The sequence below is a fragment of the Centruroides sculpturatus genome, unplaced genomic scaffold, assembly GCF_000671375.1.
Source record: "Centruroides sculpturatus isolate CEXI.00-Female unplaced genomic scaffold, Cexi_2.0 scaffold176, whole genome shotgun sequence".
NCBI lineage: Eukaryota > Metazoa > Arthropoda > Arachnida > Scorpiones > Buthidae > Centruroides > Centruroides sculpturatus.
Genome location: NW_019384551.1, coordinates 595,851 through 618,287, shown reverse-complemented (window position 1 = coordinate 618,287; position 22,437 = coordinate 595,851). Strand labels below are relative to the sequence as shown.

General features: G+C 30.0%; 1 protein-coding gene across 1 annotated transcript in view; it reads right to left on the bottom strand.

Annotated features, from left to right (window-relative positions):
* The window catches only part of LOC111623677 (cytoplasmic dynein 1 heavy chain 1-like), a 196,279-nt gene that overhangs the window by 158,673 nt on the left and 15,169 nt on the right, over positions 1–22,437 (bottom strand). Inside the window, exons 2-6 of the mRNA XM_023366346.1 lie at positions 21,843–22,016; positions 21,102–21,357; positions 10,000–10,186; positions 9,644–9,864; positions 9,522–9,572 (exon numbers count right to left, since the gene is read on the bottom strand). Of these exons, the coding sequence (XP_023222114.1) occupies positions 9,522–9,572; positions 9,644–9,864; positions 10,000–10,186; positions 21,102–21,357; positions 21,843–21,949 (822 nt within the window). The 5' untranslated portion in view covers positions 21,950–22,016. The remainder of the gene's footprint in view (positions 1–9,521; positions 9,573–9,643; positions 9,865–9,999; positions 10,187–21,101; positions 21,358–21,842; positions 22,017–22,437) is intronic.

Genomic DNA, 22,437 nt, shown 5'->3' with positions numbered 1-22,437 from the left:
ACTACCGTGTTTCCCCGAAAATAAGACAGTGTCTTATATTAATTTTTGCTCTGAAAAATGCGCTAGGTCTTATTTTCAGGGAATGTCTTATTTTTTCCAGGAAGAAGAATTCACATTTATTATTGAACAAAAAAATTCCCAAGTCGAACTTAGACGAGAGTGACGTATATCCGGTGTGTCGAACTGTCGCCTTTTTATAGCGTCAACATCGGACTCGCTGACCAATTAGTGCTTACTGAACCGTAGCACTATGCAAATGTCATATTGTTTATCAACCTTCTTGGCCCCCGAAATGTTTGGTAAAGGAAATATGGCCCGCGGGCTATGGTAAGTTGGACAGCGCTGATTAAAGTTAAAATTAAATCAAAAAACATCTAAAGAAATCACTAACATTTTTTCTAATAATTTTACTTTTCTAATTGTTTATATAAAACAGAAGGAAAATATAGTTATTAGTCAAAAAATGATCCCCAAGATTTTTACATTTTTGGACACAAGGGACTGTGAAACATCAAGAAATACAAAAAAGTTGGGTTTTTTTGTATGTATGGGTATGTTAGCATATGTGGAGCAGCATGATTTTATTCACTCACTTAAAAGCTTAACTCCTGTGCCTTTTGTTGAAAATTTCTGATATTTTGCAGGAATATTTTGTATAAGAGGCATTGATGCTATTAAATTTTAGTGATTAAAGGTTAAGAGGTGGAGAAATAGAGGAGGATCGTGTCTCATACCTCAAGTGGAATTGAACTTAATGAGCAGTTTACTCCTTAATTCATAAATGTTTTTTCTAAAACCCATCTCTACTCTCAAAATTAACTTTTTGGCCTTTTTATAATAATTAATAATATTTAAAATCTCATAATAGATGATACTATACACAGTTTTAACTTTGTTTACTGGGAAAGTTATACAATTTGTTGCTAGTTTTCCATATAATTATTATTACTTGGTTAAAATTATACACTTCCACTTGATGTCAGTACAGATTCCTAAGTTTCTAACACATGCTTCATGAGTCCCTTTGGATAGACTTTTAGTTAGGATGTCTGCAGGCATTTGCTGTGAAGGCTTATACATCATATTTATTTTGTTTTCATTGTGCATATCTCAGATGAAATGCTACTAAATGTCAATATGTTTGTTTCTAGAATGAAACATTGGGCTTTTAACTAGGTGTTGTGCACTTTGGTTATCATTATACAAGGTAGCTTCAAAAAGTTCCCAGAATTATGCTGGGTTAGTCAATTAAAGGCAATGAAAAAGGGAACATGTAATACTTATCTTAGCTAAACATGTCAGGAATAGAGAAATGTGTTCAAACAAATCTGCACTCACTGCAAAGATGACATTTACCACACATTTAACTCATTTGTGTTAGTGAGACATCATGAAACAGACTCTGGCAAAAATGTCTATGGAAGAACAACATGCAAATATCAAATTTTTTGTTATTGGGAAAAAACCCTCAGAGACCTTGAAGATGCTTCAGGATGCCTATGTTGAATCTGCCACAAAGCATTCTCAAGTATATGACTGGCAAAAATGCTTTTGTGAGGGATGAGAAAGTATCACTGATGATTTGTGAAGTGGTCATCTGTCAACATCAATGTCTGAGGAGAAAGTGGTAGTTGTATGCGAGATTGTGAGGTCAGACAATAGCAGTCAATTGAGCAGATCACAAGACAGCAGGAATTTCGGTTGGAAGTTGTCATTCCTTCCTGCATGATCAATTGAACAAGCACTGTTTGCCAACACACAGTGTCATGAATGCTCACGGCAAACCTCATGCGACTTCTACCTCTTCTCCCGGTTGAAAAATGTCATCAAGGAATGCCATTTCAAGAATGCGGATGAGGTTATATAGAGTGCAACATCTGCTTTGCAGGCATAAGCTATGTCTGGACTTGTATAGACTGACAGATAGACTAATTATACAATTAAAGTTTGATATTATCTCATGTCAACAGATTCGGCTTCCCAAAATTAAAATGGGTTCTTCCTGAGCTTGAAATTGTTGACCATTGGGGTATCTATGGGTTTGCAATTTTGCATTCTACACTCTGAAAAAAGTTTTTCAATATATATAGTTTGATCTCTGAAAATTGAACCAGTTTCCTTGTTTTGAGTAATGTTCATTCCCAAACAATATCTGGTCTCTCCTAAGTCTTTCATTTCAAAGATTTTGCTTAGTTTTTGTTTGACTTCCTTGATTTCGTCTTCACTTTTGGAGGCAATCATCAAATCATCGACATAGACTACGATTATGATGATACTTTCGTTTTTGTTCTGAAAAAACACACAGTTGTCTGATCGACCTTGAGAAAAACCTAAGGATTTCAATTCAGCTTTAAGTATTTTATTCCATGAATACCCTGATTGCCTAAATCCATATAATCCAAATCCTAAATCCAAATCTTAATGCAACATACTTTGTCAGGATAATCTTTTGAGATAAACATTTTGGGTTGCTTCATGTAAATTTCTTTGTCTACATTAATGTTTAACCCGGCGTGAGTGAGATGGGGTATGTCATACCCGAGAAGATTTTAAATGCAGATTATTTAATGTTATTGTTGCCATGCAAATCCTGTTTTTACAGTAACTGGAGGTAAGGGAGTGGGGGCGAGCCGCAGTGTTGAGTTTAGTGTTTTGCCAGTGTCAGCGGAAGATACACATGAGCAAAGGTGGCTGGGATACATCACACCTGTCCTCATAGTCGGTGTTACATTTTTGAGTTGACAGTAAGTTTATGAGTTATAGTATTTTTAGATTTATTTCTAGATTTCTCAAATGATAGTCTTCACATTAGACAACAAAACATGCATTATCCAAGGAAAACTCAAAAGTGATTACTGATCATCTGGGAGAACCTTCATTACCTGTTTCCAAAAAAGTGGGTAGTAAATATGTCAGGTGCGGTGACTGTACTAAAAAAATAGATAGAAAAACAAAACATTGCTGTTCGAAGTGTGAGAAGCCAATATGTATGAAGCATGCAATTTTTGTGTGTGGAGATTGTGTTGATTTGTAGGTGTAATGTTGGTGCTGTGCAAATTGATCTCATAAGAACTTTTAGTTTTTTTTCTATTTTTATAATTGAAAGATACTATAGTTATGTTGATTAACCAAAGAAGTTGTAATTTTGTTAGAATTTTATACGAAAAAATGTTAAACTACCAAAACTTGTAGTTTTTCAAAGAAAATATAGAAACTTTGTTATTTCAATTAAAAAAAATGCTTTTCAATCTTAAACATAATATTTTATTTACTCATCTTGTTGAATAGATACTATTTTTATTATCCCAAGTGAAAAAATACTTTTTACACAATTATAGTATAAAAAATTCTGCAACGAAGTTTCGGGTATCTCCTACTCCACCTCATAGCTGGTGTGACAATTTCTCACCTCATTCACGCCGGGTTAAATATGCTGACTTTACATCCATTTGATGTATCTGATAAAACTTGTATGAACTACAGGCAAGAAAGTTTCAGTGTAGTTTATTCCATATTTTTGTGAACAGACTTTGGCCACAAATCATGCCTTGTACTTCACATCTCAATTTTGACTGTCTTGTTTTAGTTGAAATACCCATTTATTTCCAATGACACTATGTTCTTCAGGTGGATCTACAAGCTTCCAAGTCTTGTTCTTTATCAATGACTTGTATTCTTCTCTCATGGTTACGATCCATTTATCTGCATCTATTCGAGCCAAAGCTTCTTCTTCTAGTGTTTGGAGCACTTTGATTGTCTTCAATAGTTTGACTGTCCAAATCTTCCTTTGCTACCTTTGACTGAACAAAGTGATATTCTTTCTTTAGTCGGCCAGAGAGTCCTGTTTACAGTTTTTTGGTCTTCCCCTTCCTCTTTGAATATTGGCTCCATTTCTTGATCATAATCATCCAAACTTAATTCTAAGATTTTTTCACTATCACCTGAGACTAGATCATTTTCTTCAGGCAAGTCATTGTCTTGGTCCAGAACATCCTATCATGTACAATTTTCTTTCCATTTCTCCTTCTGCTAGTACTGGTCAAAATACTATAACAACTTCATTACTTTTTGGTGAATTTGTTGTAAGACCTAGTTCAATAAAACAGACGTCTCTACTTCTGATAACTTGGTTTGTACCTTGTTTCCAAAGACACTATCATATCTGATTAAAATATATTCATCATTACTTCTTGGTGAAAATTTACTTTTTCCGGGTTTATTTACAGTAAAAGCTTTGCTTCCTATCATACAAAGATGGGATATAGGTTTTCTTGAGGTAAAAATTTCTTCTGGGGTCCATGTTTCTAATAGGACACCTATTTCTGATGTATGCAGTGTTAATTATCATCTTGGCCCATAATGACTCTGGTAATTCTGAACTTATCAACATGAACCTGTGAAGTCCCAAAAATTGAGTCAAAAGTACAACTAATTATAAAATTCATAAGTAGGAGAGTTTTGGAGGTTAAATCAGGTCAAGAGAGTATGTTGGTGTTGAAACCCAGACAGGAAGAAAACTTTCTTACTTATTGTAAAACAAACATGACATGATGATAAACGGCAGAGGGGAGTGTCACTGAGAGAGAGAGAGGGAGCTTTGTCAAGATGCTCGTGAACAAGTGTCGGGTCTGAAGAATTGAGAAAAGGGGGTTAATGACCAAAAGGACATTTGTGAAGTCGTGTAAGCCCGAACCCATCAGATGAGTAAATGGCTGCAAGAACATCTGGTAGATTGTTTAGGTTCAAAAATGTCAGAGAAAAGGGCCATAATGGAGAGAAATACAAGCGCAGACTTCAAAAGCTCCATCAACACCTCTTGGACCTTTCCCAACCCAGATTGAAAAGAATGACCAATTGGGGTAAGGGAGAGGAAAAAGGAGACTAATCAAAAGCATGAGATGCTGGGAAAAATCCTATAAAACCCCCAAGTCTCAAGGTCAAGCGTCAGTTCTCCAAGATTTTGCTGCATCCCAACCTGAACTGTTCCGACGTGCCGACACATCCCAGCCGACCCCGCTGGACTTAAGATCTTGTAACTGTGAAGATCGTCCCACCATCGATGTCTGCCCGGGGCTGCAACACCAACTGAAGGATGACCTGCCACAAGACGACGATCGTCAAAATCAACGCCGGCTTGAAAGCAGTCTGTTTTTGTTCCTAGTGTAAGTTAATTTTGTGACAAAATGAATGGTTTTTGTGTAAGACACTTGTCATCTTTGTCTCCACTGCCTCCAGCCACATATGATTTGCCCCTAGGTTTCCTGATGCGCAATTAACTTATTGCCCCCAAAAGTTGGCAAACTTACATACCTCGCCATCTTGACATATGTCCTATTAGCATGTTCAACTATGCAATTTTGTTGAGGTGAGTATTCAACAGAGCTGACATTTTATTCCCTCATCTTGAAGAAATTTTATGAACTCCTTGCTTAGATATTCTTTGACCATTGTCATTTCTAATCATTTTTACTTTTTGTCCAGTTTCATACTTTGAGATTGAATTATATCTTTTAAATGCATCAAACACTTCTCTTCTGTTCTTCAGTATGTAAACAGATTCTTCTTCTGAATTTATCATCTATAAACAGACATTGGGCCACAGATGTCTGTAAGAACTAGTTGTAATACAAAATTTAAACTTGAAAATTCTTTTGGAAATGGTAACCTTGTCTGTTTTCCTCTAATACATGTTTCACAAGCCTGAGATTCTCCAGAAGAATTATCAAATTGCAAGCCACATACCATTTCTTGTCTATAATTTTTTCAAATTGTTGTAGTTTAGATGTCTAAGCCTGTTGTGCCTATCTGAATATCTTTCATTTTTGGATTAATTTCTTCTGAGTGAGTCTTCTGGGCTACAGTAGTTAGAGCAAAACTTTCTGTGGGTTGTCTTAAAACAAAGCCCATTCCTTTTAATGCCTTGTGTAAAAATCTCTGTAATTTTGGTATTTTCTAAGCTTATTAAGACTCTAGTATGTGTGTTTTGCTAGCAGCTTCGAAATGGAGCCTTTTGGACGGTTTTATGCATCTAATCCCAGAATACTGTTGATAATCATCGATCTGAAGGCACGGAAGAAGGAAGGGATAGGATTTTGAAGGAATAAGGTGAGTTTCAAATAGTTTTTTTTTCTTGCGATTCAGCTGTGTGTTGCAACAGTGCAGTTGGAGTGTTTGCAAGACGCTTCTCTTTTCTTTAGCCTGGGTCTCTTTGCGCTTGTGTGTCTTGCGTATAGTGCGCACCTCGCACCTCTCTTTGGCCCCCAGGTCTCTATTATATATACGCGCGTTTCGCATGCAACAGTGCAGTTGGAGTGTGCGTGTTGTTGCACTTGCAATCTCTCTCTTTTCTTTAGCCCTGGTCTCTATGTGCGCTATGTTTGTTTTTTTTTTTTGTTTTTTGTTGTTTTTTCCCAAATGTGTGTTCTGTCCATCGACATATGTATATGTAGGCAGTGCATGTCATGTATAATGAGCACTTCCCCTCTCTTTAGCCCCGGTCTCTATATGCACTCTGTTTTTCCCCCCGAATGCATGTGTCTGCGGCACATGAATTCCATCTGTTTATGTAGGCAAGTTTCCTGCTGGCGTTGTACCTAATGCAATTTATGCACTTGAAGTCTTCCATCTCGACTGTGTATTCATACGTAGAGTGGTTGCCCGTGCATTCCAGACATACTTTTTTATTAGTACACTGGGACTGGAGCTGCCCGTACGAATAGCAGTTGTTACATCTTTGGTAATAGTGAAAGTCATGGACCTTTCGTGAGCTCCACCCCATATAGAGGGTGTCACTGGACTGCTTAAAGGCCCTATGCAGAAAAATTCATTTGTGTTTTGTTGAACTAGGTCATTTAACAAATTCTCCAAATAGTAATGAAGTTGTTATAGTATAAGGTGTCTGGTACACTTACTGATTGAAATTAAATTTCCATGAAGGTCAGGTACAAATAGTACATTTTCCAAAAGTAGCATATCTTGTTTCAAATTAAGGTTTTCAACAAATTTGAGCCCCTTCCAGCAGCTAGAGTTGTTTTATTGTTGGCAAGTTGCACCTTTTGAGGATTAATTTGCATTATTTCTATGAATTGCTTCTCATCTCCACACCTGTGCTGTTTCTCCAATATCAAAACACAATTCCTTCTTGCTTAGAGTTTGAGATAAAGATTCAGAAAATCAAATGTAGTTACTGTTGCTATTTTGTTAGGTTCTTTTGAAAACATATTGTGTTTTTTCCTTTTCTTCCACTAATAATCAGAAGATTTGTGCCCTTGTTTGCCACAGGTATAACATTTGAAACAGAATTACTTCCTTTTCTTAGAGTTAAGCTTATCTTTGCCTTTATTTTCATTTGAGTATCCCACAAAGGCTGTCTGCTAATTTCTTTCTTCTTCCCTCTCACATCTCTTCTAGAAGTTTCACTTTTAATGTGTTGGATTCTGGAAGTCAATCTCTGTTTTCAATTGCTACTCTAAAATTCTCATGTTCATCAAAAGTCTTCAAAAGGATCAGAATGGAAAGAGTGTCATTGGGAACACATGCATCTATTTCTACCAATTTATCAAGTGTTCCAAGGAAGACATCTAAATATTCCTTCATACTTTGATTAAACTTCATTTTGATTTGAAGTAGTTATTTCGTAAGACTTACTTTTGTAATTGTTCCTCTCAACTAATTTATTTCTTTCAGCTTGTCCCACACTTCCTTTGATGTGCTCCATCTTTTTTATATGCATTATTTCTGATGATTTTATGCTGAAAATAATTGTTGCCGAAGCCTTTTGGTCCTTTTTGTTCCATTCTTCATCAGATTCAACCTTTGGTTCTTCAACATATTTCCAAAGGTCATTTTGTATTAAAAACATTTTCATTTGCATTTTCCAGCAATCATAATCGCCTTTATCCAACTTTTCTGTTTGAAACAATTGCATAGCCATCTTCAACATTGATTGGAGCTATTGGGTTACGACTTAAAGACTATTCTAGAAAAGACTTATCTTCACTTTATTAGAGTATTAATTTGACAGAGTTCTATGATTGTGGTCTGGGTCCATAACCTGTTAAATGAATTATTCAGTCCTCTAGTTTTTGTAATACACTTTATTATGAAATAGATAAAGAAAAAAATCAATAAATTGCATTAGTTAAATTATACAAAAAACTTCAATCCTACAGAATTCTCAGTGAGAAGAAGGAACGAGATCACACATACGATTTGATTTGCCACTTGCCTGTAATTATGTGCTGACATCGTATAAAATTTTTAAGTCTCAATATCTTTGTCCAATCTTAATTATTTCACTTTGTCAGATTCTTGTAAATTAAAAATTTGAATAAATCTAGCATGTATTTTTTCTATTGATTTCCTTATGAAATCAAGTCTTTCCTGCTTTCTATATAAAAACCTTTTTCATCTCGCATAAAGTAGTGATCTTGAAATAATAATATACGAGAGATGTCCAGAAAATAAAGAACATTGTGCCTAGCAATCTGCACAGGTAAATTATGGCCATTGATTCAAGGTCAATTTGTTCTCTGATGTGTTAGTTTAGCATGTGTAGAGTTTCAATAATGGCAGGCTTATTGTTACTGTTTTGTCAAGAGTTAAAATGTGTATAGAAATCAAAAATCCCACTAAATGCAAAATGTTATTCTTTTCTAAGCGTGAAAAATGTCTGTCCTATGAAAATTCATAAACAAATCACAAAAGTTATAACTTTAAAAAATTCACAAATGAATATTTTATTAAATGTTTAATTTTTAAAAAATGTGTAAGCCACCACCAGACGAAACTTTTTAATGTTTTGTTGAGGTGGGGAATAGTAGCCTCTAAAGAAAGGTCATCTCCACAGGTAAAATTTCCTGATGTTATTTGAAGGGACAATGAAAGAGGATACTTATACAGTTAGTCCAAATAAAAATTCATTTGTGAATTTTTTAAATCACAAAAGTGTTTTTGGTGATCACATTATGAACAAAGCAGGTGTGAGAAAATGGCGTTTAATCTTTATTCGAGGAAGATAATGCACAACCACACTCCACTGCAGCCACTCAAGCTGTGCTTCAGAAATTTGGCTGGAACATTTTTGACCCAATCATACAGTTCTAACTTTACCCTTAGTGACTCTGGATGACATGCCTTGGCCACGAAAAGCTGATATTTTCTTTTTTTCAAAATCTGTTAACACACATTCTTTTTCCCATTTTGCTTGCACTTCACAAGAAAAGTTATTTGAGTTTTTGTCTTAGAAATAAATCTTAGGCAAATTAAAACCAGGTTCCATTTGCATCCCATAAATGAGGATAAATTATAAAGATAAATTTATGTATTATTCCTAAACTAAATATAAATAGTAAATATACATTTATTTATTTTTAAATATTGTATTTGTTTTTAAATAGAAAGAAAGAATATGTAATTTTAATTATAAAAATAAACTACAAAGGTTAGCTTGCACTTCATTTCTGTATGAAAAATATCTAATTTTGATAAAAATAAACATTTTAAATTAACTACATACATACCTTCTCAAACTCCTCAAATGGTATATGCATTAATCTTCTTGTGCCAAGAACCTAATGCAATTATAAAATCATTATGAACTAATAGAATTCATTAAACCCAAAAATAAAATCAAAAATAAAACCTTTAATAACTGTGACATTAAATCTCTTGAAATTGCTTCAACTAACTTAAGGGCTCTCTGGATAGGATATTTTGTACTGCGTATTTTTCTTAAATGAGAAAATATCGCTTGCAATGCTGATCTAATTTTATCTAATTCTGTGGCTGATAACAAATCATTCAAAGGAAAATCTTTCATTAATGGATTATAATCATTCACAGTGGCTAAGGCTTGTTTCAATCCTAAGCACAAAGAAAAAACAAAAATTTTTAATTTGCATTATTTTTCAATTAACATGTATTTATATATGCAAATATATACATTCATGCACTATTGACAAAATTTAACAAAATGTCTTTTCTATGTAAATATCTTACCTGTGTCAGTATCAAAGCTCACAGTTGCATGAAACCTTTTTCCTTTCTTTAATATATCTAATGTAAGGGCTACTTCTGAGCTCTCTCGCTTTTCTTGAATACGTAAGAGGGCTCTTTCTAAATTTAACCAAAAACTGATCTCCTGAAGAGCAGTTCCGGATGATGGATCACGATCTAATTTGGTAACCTACAAATATAAATGAATAAATTAAATTCACTTCATGAACCATAAAGAATAAACAACAGATATAGGTGTAAATTAGAACAAATATAAAAACCAGTGATGCCCAAATTTTTTGATTGGTAGGTGAAATTGTATATAAGTAATTATTTATTGTGACATTGTCACAATGCTTTCAATTTTAGTAGTGTCTTGCTGCTGTACATCATACTTTTCCTGTTAACAATAGAATCATGCTGGTCATTTATCTAACTCTGTTCAGGGTAAAATTTTTTAATTGAAATAACGTGACAGGAGTCACATTATATAGTTAATCAGTGCTCCTAACCCCTAAACTCTCAGTATCTAGTCTTAACTTTCATCTATGTAACTAGTCTCAACATTAAGGAAGGACAGAAACATACAGACAGATGCCAGTGAGAATTTATAAGTCTACAATTTTCAAAAATTGCAGCCTAATAATTTTCAAAGCAAATATCACCTCTAAGAACATAAATGCATTCTCATTAGGATTTCTCAAACAAGATCCCGGGGTCCCAGTTGATTTTTTAACCCGGGAAATCCCGCAAATTTCTAAAAAATTCACTTTTTTCTTATTTTGTGTTAAGGTTGAGGAAATTTTGCAAATAGAAAGTATAATTCACACATAAACTGTCAGAATACATTTGTATTTATTAATTTTAAACCTACTTATTAGTTTTTTTTAATTTTTCCTCGTTATGTCATGTCACAAATGGTCAATAATCAGTACATAGCTTATTTGTGGCAGGACTCTGAAAATTCTTTACTTGTCAGAACCTGTAATATCCGGAATAATTGTGCTTACACTGTCTTAATTTTTAACCATGCCCGGTAGCTTTGATAACTGCGTAATGCCAGGTTGTGCAAATTGGGCAAGGATACAAATGAGTACGAGTCTTTAAGTATGAAGTTTTTCTTCATAAACCTGATTATTAAAGCCAAACAAATTGCCGAATTATTGAGCTATAAGCTTGATGCCACTATTAAAGCAGCCGAGGTAGACAAATCAAGAATACTAGAGAGCAAAAGAAGTACTACAATCTCACAAACAAACTAGAAATCTTCCAGGCTACAGGTGAATAAACATATAACACCTGTCTTCTCTTAAATGCATTAAAGACGATTCCACTAACATCAATTAAATCGGAAAGGGCATTCTTGGTAGCAAGACTTTTCATTACTAAAATAAGAATCAGATTGACTGATCGGAATATTGACGATCTTTGCTTTTTAAAATCTTATTATAAAAATTTACAATAATATTTTGTATTATGTTTTATTTAAAAAACGAAAATTACCTTCTAAGTTAGAAGTTTCATCTAGATTAATTTTTTTTTTTTAATTTTCAACTCAATTCAAAGCAATTTGTTGTTGTATGTATGTATGTATGTATGTATGTATGTATGTATGTATGTAGTTTTCAGCAAATGTTAATAAATTTTTTCTATTTGTGAAAATTTCTGCGTAATTCAAAGGTAATTTTTAATATATATCTTAAACAGCATTAGTAACATGATTTTGGAGGTTGCAGAGCATATTAAATTACTTTAAAAAATGAAAAATAATTATATCATTTGATTTCATGATATTTTGTATATCTTAAGAATAATTAATTCTGTCCCGGGAAACAGTTCACTTTTAACCTGGAATCATGGGACAAGCAAAAGACCAAGAAATGAGAAACCCCAATTCTGATAATCATAGATCAGAAAAATGACCTTTAATTCAAAAGTTATTTAATTTTATAAGAAAACTTTTATTTAATTATAAATTATAAAATTAATGCAAAAATGATTATTTTTTTGTCTTATATACAGTATGGAAACCAAACTTGTTTCAAAACATACTTAAATTTGGAAATCATCTAACTGAAAAATTCAAAACAACTCAAATATTTAAGGTTCATACTGCCTGTGTTCCAGAATACTTGTTACCTTTATATACATCTAATCTTCAATTTACATAGCAGATCAATTTATATATAACAAAAATCACATAAATGGAAACTAATATTTATACAGGAAATAAAGCAATAAATTACAAGGCTCCATTCTTTATTAATCATTATAAAACAAATGAAAATAAAACTTTATTCTGTATCTTCATCACTTGTTGTAAAGAAACAATTTTCTTTCTTTTTTAGTTGAAAATTTTCCATCATTTCTATTACTAACAGTCTCAATTTCAGTTTTTCTAAATAGTTTATTGAAGACATTCACTAATAATTTCATCACAATAAAAAAATCCATCATAGGAAATTTATTTTTTTATTTCTACAGGTATATCTCGCTTCATGTCGGTAATTGGTTCCAGGAGAAGCGACGTAAGTCAAATTTACTTGTCTCCAAATCTACTTGTCACTAGGCTAAACCATAAATTACCATTCCCGGTTCTGTAATTTATTTATTAATGCATTTTTAATAATATACAGTTAATAAAGATCTATTTTAAGCTTACAAACAAGTAAATTTTATTTTTTAATATAGTACAGAAAAAAGTAATCTAAATTTACGAATGCATGTACTGTAAATACAGTACATACTTGTAAATGTATATATTTTAATATGATTTTATGTGCTTTAAACGCTTTTCTAGTGATATTACGACTTCAATAAACAGATGTAAAGTCAAATAAAATGACTTAAACTTGATTTTTATTTTTCCATATACTTTTTTGACAAACGACGTATAATCAGAAACGACGTAAGTCGAGGTATACCTGTATTTGATTCTTTATAAGTTTTTTGATAGATTTCTTAATGCATATGTTGTTTTATCAAAACACAGAACAAAATAGAGAATCCCATTTCTTTGAATATGCAAGTTGAAAATTATGATAACACACAAATAAATGCTTACTGGAATTAATTAAATAAAATAAACAAACACCTTTCTCTATTCCAGCACAACATAAAAAACTCACAACTCATCACACTTATATATCAAACACGTACACTGAACCAATATAATGTGTGGTACGATCGACGAAACAAAAAAACAAACGTTTTCGAACCTCTTCTAGGTTCTTCCTCAGGTTCCTTTAGATTTTAGCTCNATTTATATTATACACGAATAGATTAATTAAATTTCAAATATTTAAAGACGAAATTTTATCATTTCGATATATTTTAAGTTGGATTCAAACCACTTTAAAGTTTCTAATGAGATCAAATTTTGAGTGTCTCGATCTGAAATTTAAAGAATACGGAATTGCCTAATTTAAACTGGAAGCAACGTGGAAATTGACTTCATATTTACTATAAATGCAAATAAAAAGGAAAAATTGTCACTTGCAGTTTAGAAGATAAAATTATTGTCACTGTAAATTGGCATCTTCAAGTATTAAAGTTTTCAGACTGATATTTTGTTCCTAAAATCGAAAATGCACGTAACAACGAAAAATAGCCTTTTTCTGTAATTTATATTGAGTATTTAAGCAAAGTAATTAACATAATATTTTTTAATTTTATAATTGTTCTAATCATTGATATAAAAAGAATGGTAAATTTGGAACCATTTGATCTTTTCTGTGAATCTCTCTATTAGTAGTTTTTTTTAAATAATAATTTTACTTTAGAATTGAATTATACCAATTAATATATTTTAAACTTATTTATTCGCAAGAAACAAATTTTTAATATCAAATTATATTCCAGTTAAAATTTAAAAACTCCACTGAATATATTAAACACAGTTGATTCATTGAATTAAATAACACGAAATTAAACACAAAAATCTGTTATTCATAACTTATTTAATATAATGAAAAAACAAACTTTTTTTAAAAGTAAACTTTACTGAATTTATTAATAACGTAAACATAAAGATATCAGCAATACTTATATTTGTTCGTCGAATATTCTATTCTTTTAGTGTAGGCTATAAGCCTAATTGTAAAAAATTGAATTCTTGTTTGAAGGATATAACGGTATCAAGAAACTCTTTTCCTAATTGATTTATGAAAACAAATTGAGCAGTAAAATTTAAAATTTGACCTTCAATCTATTTTTGAGTCTGACAAGATTTGCTCCAGATAGTCGTTACGGATCGTATTTGATAGTTCACAAACCTATCAAAGGAAAACATGAAATGACTTCATTTAAGAGAATTTCGGTTATTTGTTTAAAAGTCAAAAGTTCATTTCTAAGCTTAAAAATAAACCATTACATCTTAGAGTAAAGCCAAATATAGTGAAATCCTTTCCATATTAAAATATGAAAAAGATTTCAATTTGCTCGTGTTATTGAGTTTTCACACAAAATTGACAATATATACTGTATATAACGGATATGTTTTTATATAATTACACTATAAATCATGTTGAAAATCAATGCTTAATATATGTATTCTTAATGTTTATTTACGATTCCTTTGTTTAGAAATACATACAAGCATCAATGACCAAAGGTATCAAACACGTCAATATTACCTATAATTATTATTTTATATTACACAAGGCGCATATGATCGCACAGTGCATCAATCATAGGGATGCTGAAGGTTTATCAACAGCCTGGAAGTCCTTTTATAATAACATAGATTAACTGTTGCAACCACATATGCGGCATTATTAATTGTGTTTATAATATTACTTGATATATAATTTTTTTGGTTTATTTTTAATTATTTTGGTTTAATCTATACATTTTATGAGTACGGGCATGCGCTTTAGCGTTAACTTGTGAATAAGCACTTTGAATTTTTGTATTTTTCGAATACTTTGTTTATTATATGGTTTGAATTTGAACTGAGGAAGATCGCTTAAAATGGTCGAAAACGTTTTTTAACGCATTAAATGTTGTGCTGGAATAGAGAAAGATGTTTGTTTATTTTATGATAACACAATTGCAATGTCAAAACAGTTAGCATAAGCCTAAACATTAATTTTACCAATAAAACTGTAAAAAATACTGAAGAATATTTTAAAATACTGTGTTAAATTGAAACTATCATCTAAAACAAAATAAAGATGAATTAGTCACTATCATTAATCTACTAAATTAACCAATGCACCTTTAACAGTGGGTGATTAAGTATGTAAGACAAAACTTTTCCAGTACTGTTTAAACCAAAATCAAAATCATGCAAATTAAGTACTGTGTAAATCAAGAGTTAGGTGTATTTTCTTTATGAATAGAAGCAGTTTTTTTTTAATCAGAATTGACATTTAATTAATAAAATAAAACTTTATAAAAAATATATGCCAGTCCATTCTGGTAATTTTTAAATGGTATGTATATGAAAAAAGTTAATTCTAAAAAATTCCAGAAATGCTACTAGACTGAAAACCTTTAAACTGCACTTTCAGTGTTTTTGAAATTGAATCAAAGCAAACATTAATGAAAATCTAAGCTTAATAAATAGGCAAATAATAACAACAATGAGCAAAATTTATAACACATGAAGTTCCAGTTAGAGCAGGTATTAAACAGTAAACTTCAATACAGTCTCATGACTATCTCAAGCATAACATGTAATTCTGAGCTGTCTTAAAGGCTTAAGATGCTTGAATAATGCTTATATTTAATTTATATTTTTTGGTTAAAATCAGATAATAATACACATTTTTATTTTTATACTGTATTTTTAAAAATATGGCAATTATCTCAAAACAGAAATGTTAATTTATTATAATATACTATTAGAGTTTTATAAACTAATTTTAAGTAACTTGATAGGCCAATTTAAATTTACTATTGAGATATTGTTTTATATTTTTCAATTTCTAGTTTTAGAAACTATTTTCAATTAATTTTTATAAAAATATTTTATTATAACAAACACAGAACAAATTACCATTGTAAAGAAAAAAAAAAAATTATCTCTGTACAAATGTTTTCTAACTCTCTCTGAGTTCTTCTTCAAGTGCAACAACAGTTATCCAATGGAATGTCATTTTGAAACATAAAAGTTTTTAAAAGAAACACAAATTCAAACAATAAGTATAAATTTAAAGTCACGCATGTGTGCTCATTATTATGTATTTTTCAGTGTGGTATGTATAATTTAATATTTTATTATAGCAGAGTAGATTAATGTTTAGAATGCAAGAACTATAATATGAATTTTAAAAGTTTGGCAAGTCTTATTCTTGTAAGAAAGATATCATCTTGAGCCACTTATGATCATGATTTTCAAAGTTCAAATTTTTTATGAAAAATATTTGTATTATTGCTTAAAAATATGTTAGAAAATCATAATTATTAAATGCAGTGTGTAGCGTCTTTGTAATCCAAAACGAGTTGGTAGACGAACAGACAGCAATTGGTTAGAAAACGTACGTTTTATTTAATTTCATAATTATTAGTTAAAATGATCATTATGATATCAAAATTTAACAGTTTCTGATATGAAATTTTAAAAAATCTAAAAACTAACTGTAATGATATTAATATATTATAAATAGTATTTAAAATATGTTGTATTATATATATATTTAATATATTTAAATTTCATAAACAATATTAAAAACATCAAATCATTTAAGTTAATATTACTGCAAAATATAATAAAATTAAAATTTTCTGGAGTTAAAAATAGGCTGATTTACAAAGGCTGTTCCAAAAATATATAGGCTGGCAAAACTATTCAGTATGCATGAATTGAGATGCCAACCCTAATAGCATATTTCCTCTACCAAATTTTAACTGTGTGGATGATCTATTGTGTTCTATGATTGTATTATTATTAATTATTTTCAACTTGGTGAATTTTGTTTACCTTGGTGAACAAAATTCACCAAGGTAAACAAAATTCAATACTTTTCAAGTTATTATAGAAATTGCAATAGAATTTTATGTAAAACTGGAAGTACATTGTCAGAAAACATTCACTTTAATTTACAAAGATTAGAGACAAGCTTTTAGGTTAAACAACCATTTTTATGAAACATTCAAAAAGAGGAAACATTTAGTGAAGAAATGAATGCCCAAGTAAGTGAATTGATGCACAAATGCTGCAAAAATAGAATTTTTGAAAGTAGACCTCTCCCTCTCACTCTGAATTAGTTTTATCCTCAATGCTAGTTCAACAAGATGGTATTAAATTGTGCATAACAGGTTATAGATGTCAAGTTTTTATAAAATGATAGCTAGATTTAACCAAAGTGAATAAAAAAAAATTAAACCAAGTTGTCAAACAATTACTCCAGAATGCAGAAAATAAACCTGATTTTTTAAAGATTAATATTACCATTAATTAATTTAAACTTTATCAAAAGTCAAGCATTTTGATCCAGAAACAAAGCAACATTGTCTACATGAAAACATCATTCATCATAGCAAAAAAAATGTCTATCAATATGGAAACTCACATTAGTATTGTTGTTTCAGACAAGAAGCACCATACTGGCCAATTTGACCAGAACAAGATAAGCTTCTCTTCAATTTTCTTACATATAATGTTGCTTTTGCGACTTTTATTGATTTTTGACATAGGATGAATGAATGAAATATTTTTTACAAAATTTTTAATAATTAACAGGTATTATATATGTTTATTACATAATTATTGGGATGAAATATATATTTTTATTTATGAAACCCACAGAAACAGCAAGAAAACATTCCTTTACTCTTGTAAAAGTATGGGAACATAATTCAAACAACATATGTTAAATTATATATGTTTACTTAAAAGTGCCGATTATGGTCATAACGATCAGTATTGAGAATGACTGTTTCTACAGTTATAAAGAATCAAACAAATATCAGCATATACATTATTATCAACAAAGAGTTTAGTTTTCAAATGTTATAATGGCAATGACGAAAAGAAAATGATGAATGTCAGGACAGTCTATATTTACAATTATTGCAAATTAATGATGATGGGAAATCTAATAGTGAAACAGAAAATAATTTTCAGCATAAAAGTAATTAATCAGTAAATTTCTCTAGTACAACCTCAAATAAAGACAGTAATGTCAATTTGCCATCTCCTGATCCTTCTATGGTAAATTAGTGTAGCCAGAAATATTTAGCAACTTCCAATTGAAACCAATTGAAAGATGAAACTAATGATTGACCTCTATTTAGATGTTAAACACATGAAAAAAGCCCAGAAAACTCCATATGGTTAGCCCATTTGTAAGATGTAAACCCACAACCAAACTACAAGCATTCAGTGATTTTTATCGATTTGGCTAATGGTGACCATTCATTTTAGAGCTGGCAGAAAATCTTTGAAGTGACACATTAGCATAAAAGTACTGTACTTTCAGCTCTAACACTAAGAACATCAAAATCTGTTAAAGTCAAATGACATAAATACCAAGATTGAAAGTGGGCTAAAAGCGAGCATGCAAAAAAAAAATCTGAAAGTCATGCAAAAAAGAAAAAAAAAAATATGTATTGGATTTTGTATTATGTTTACTTTTAAATGGAAAATGCATGATTACAACTATAACCTAAATAATGTTCATTTCTCATACAAAAGCAGTTTAAAAAGGTTTTGTGTCCTTCAACCAGCTGTGCTGTGTGTCAGTTATCTAAAATAAAAAATAATTTGCAACAAACAAGCAAACCCTTTAGAAACTTTTTTAGAATAAATGGGGCATTTTTATACTTGTTGTATTAACTGGCAATGACACTTGGGTAAAATGATTCCATGATGTTTCTAGTGTTAACGTGAAATGAATGATTTTACAGCACTAGATACTGCAAGGACAAACTGTGAATAAGGTATATTACATAGACATTGTGCAAATTTGTGAGAAATATCAACAATAATAATAGTTGAAGACAAAACAGTTTCTTCTGTAGGATAATGCCAAACTTCATGTTCTGAACAACCCAATAAGCACTATGAGACATAGACTGGATCACCTGGCTTTCAGTCCAGATTTTATTCATACAATTTTTTAGTATTTTCTAACTTGAAAAGAAACAAGCTGAAAACCAACTTCAACTGAAACATGAAAAATGTAATGGCTGCTATATTAAAAAACTTTCAAAAAATACTCTAACATACATTTGAAAAATCTGTCAAATGCTTCTTAAATACTAAATAAACATGTTTCCTAGAAAAGGGAAAAAACATTTAAACTTATAATGACAATAAAAAGTCAGAATAATAAAGTGAGTTTGCATATTTTCAGGCAACTGTAATATACAATGCAAGTCAAAAGTCCCTTGAACCCTTTTCATCCTAAAAGTACTAAAGATATATTAAAGAAAATATAAAGATAGAATTCTGTTAATGTAGTTAAATAGAAAGTTACACATGGAGAATTGGATGGGATTTTTTTGTTGATCTTGAAAATCATTTTCATGATCACTTATGTTGTAACTTCTTAATGAGCAAAGATAATGTAAAAAGTTTCAATGACAAAGTTAAAGAGTACCATTTAGTCTGAAACTATTTTCAAATTCAAAGAAAATTCAAATACATTTAGGGCTGCATAGTTTGCAAGTTTAAATTTAGGAGGAATAAAAGTGATTTGATGTAATGTTTTAAGGTCACATAAAACAAAATGTAATTTAGCAAGAAAGAAAAAATGGACAAATAGTTAGAAATGAAAAGCCAATTTGATTAGATGAAAAGAAAACAACTGTTAGACTGAATTTAACTTAATTCAAGATTTATATGTTTAAAACTTTTTATTTGTAAATAGAAATTTCATCGTGAATTACAAACAAAAGTTGGTTAAGGAAAATTTTGTGACAATTCTTCAGTACTTGTATGGATTTTCTCTAAAGCACATACACTAAAACAATAGTTTAAGAATAACTATTCTCAAGCAATTCATTGCATCAAGTTTTCAAATGTTCAGTATCACCTGAAAAATATATACATATGTTAATATTACCATCAGAAGAAGATAATTATTCTGCAAATACAATTTTGAACTGCAAACATATTTTGAACAATGCATATTAATGATTCTATCACATCATTTAAAATCACATATTTCAAATATTCATAATTTAGAAATAAACTGTAATTGTTTTTTTTAATGTTATATTATATTCAATTAAAAAAAGCAATAAAATGTTTGAAAAATGATTCAATAAAATCATCTAGGTATTCATATGAGAGAAAAAAAAGGGAGAAATGAGGCTAAATAATAAAACAGTTAAATTTGAAAAACTAGCTAAAACAACATTCATTCTTGCATCATAGAAACCAAAGATGTTAGATTTCCAAAATATTTTTTAGAAATAAACGAAATTTGTAAAAAACATTTTGAAAAACTGACTAAATATGTTGAGTAAAAAAGAAATATTGAAACTAAATTTTATATTTTGCACTTATTTCAAATTATCCATGATGAAAAAATACATACTAACACTCCAATTACCTGAATGTGGACTATCCTCTTGATTAACAATTATCCAGACTGCCCTTCAACTTTGTTAAAAACAAACAGACATTCACATATATGTACTGTATATGCATAAAAAGTAATTTTTCTAATTGTAAAAAATATACTATATTCATTTGTATGTATGTATGTACATGTCTGCATTTGACATTTATTTCACATAATTATGTCAAAACATACATAATGGGGCATTTGAATAGGAACAGGAAACTATTTTAAGCAAAACATCCAATTATCCAGATGGCCTGAGGTCCCAATTAATTTGGATAATTGGAGTTTTATATTACTCAATGAGGTGCAATTAATTTGGATAACACTTATGTAAAAGAAAGGTTTTTGCAAGTTTATATTTATAGAAAAATATACTGAAGCAGATAAATGTCAATTTACATAATTATTTTATTGTCATAACACAATTTTAATTTATCAGACAATTTTCTATATTGATTTTTCAAGAGAATATTTTAATGTTATACAAGTGCTATCATCAACAAAATAATTTTTAATATTTTGATATCTAAACTTTTTAAAAGGAATACTAAAACCAAAAACCTGTAACATTATATAATTACTTACTTTCTGTATTTCACGAATCCAACGATTAACACCATTCTGCAACTGATTTAAAAAAGTTGAATCTTCAACTTTGTCACCAAAGTCGTTTACTGTAGCTTTACGACCTTCTTCAGTAGTTTTCTTAATTGTAGAAGCAACAAGAGCATGAATTGGTAATGTAATCTCTGGTATATCAATATTTTGTTGAAGATGCAATAATCCCATTTCTAACTCAGCAATTTTCTTTTCTACAGTTGGTGCCATCTTATCACCATCTCTGAGAAATAAAAATTTCTCAAAAATTTGAATTACAATAATCAATTCCTTAAAATAAAGTTACAGATATCATAAAAAAAACTGTAAAGTATTTGAGTATTTAATTCCAACTCTCATAGTTAAAACTGGGCTTCTATATAGGCTAAATAAGCAAGTTAAAATTTTTTTTTAATCAAATCAACATAAATCAAATAAAACATTTTTCCAACTGGAAGATAAAATAACTCTAAATCAAACTAAGACAAGTAAGTTAAACTAAAAGAATTGGCACATATAAAATCAGTATAATAAACGTGTAAGGATTTTCACATTAACAATACAATATTTCTGTTTTCCCCCAATGTGAAAAAAATCTAAACTGATAGTATAAGAAATTTTTAGTAGTGTTCTTTTAGTCACCAGACAAAATTTTCTGGTTATCAACCAGAAATTTCCAGGTCCACATTACTTAATTTTGAAATTCAATAAAACTAAAAATTATCTCACCTTTCTGCACGTCCTGTTTCTCTTACATAGGACTTAAAATATGGAGCAACTGCACTGCTGATATAAGAATGAAGTGTTTCATATGGTGAGGAATCATTTAAATTCATTATACGAAGCTGATGAGCTATTTTTTTATCTGCTTCAATCACAGTTGATGTTTTAATGATGACAATACTGAAAAATTTAAAAACTTTTATTAAAAATTATTTTATATAGTTTATAAGAAAATAGCAATAATTTATATAAGGAAATTAATATATTTCAAAGAATTTGTCTTAACATCCATATACAAAACTACAAACATGCACTCCTAAATGGATTTGAACTGAAAGTTTTGAGTAGGATTTGAACTTTCAGTTTAAATCCTACTCAAAAGTTGAATTTCAGATATTCAAAATTATTAAATCATCTAATTATTAAAATTAAGAGATTATGACATTCTTACCTCTAACAACTAATTATCAATAATTGAGGTAAGTTACCCTAATTAAGCTAACTGATTTAGCATATATTTTGTTTATATTTTGCTTAACCAAACTCTAAACACTATCATTATATTCATTATATATATATATATATATATATTTATATGTAT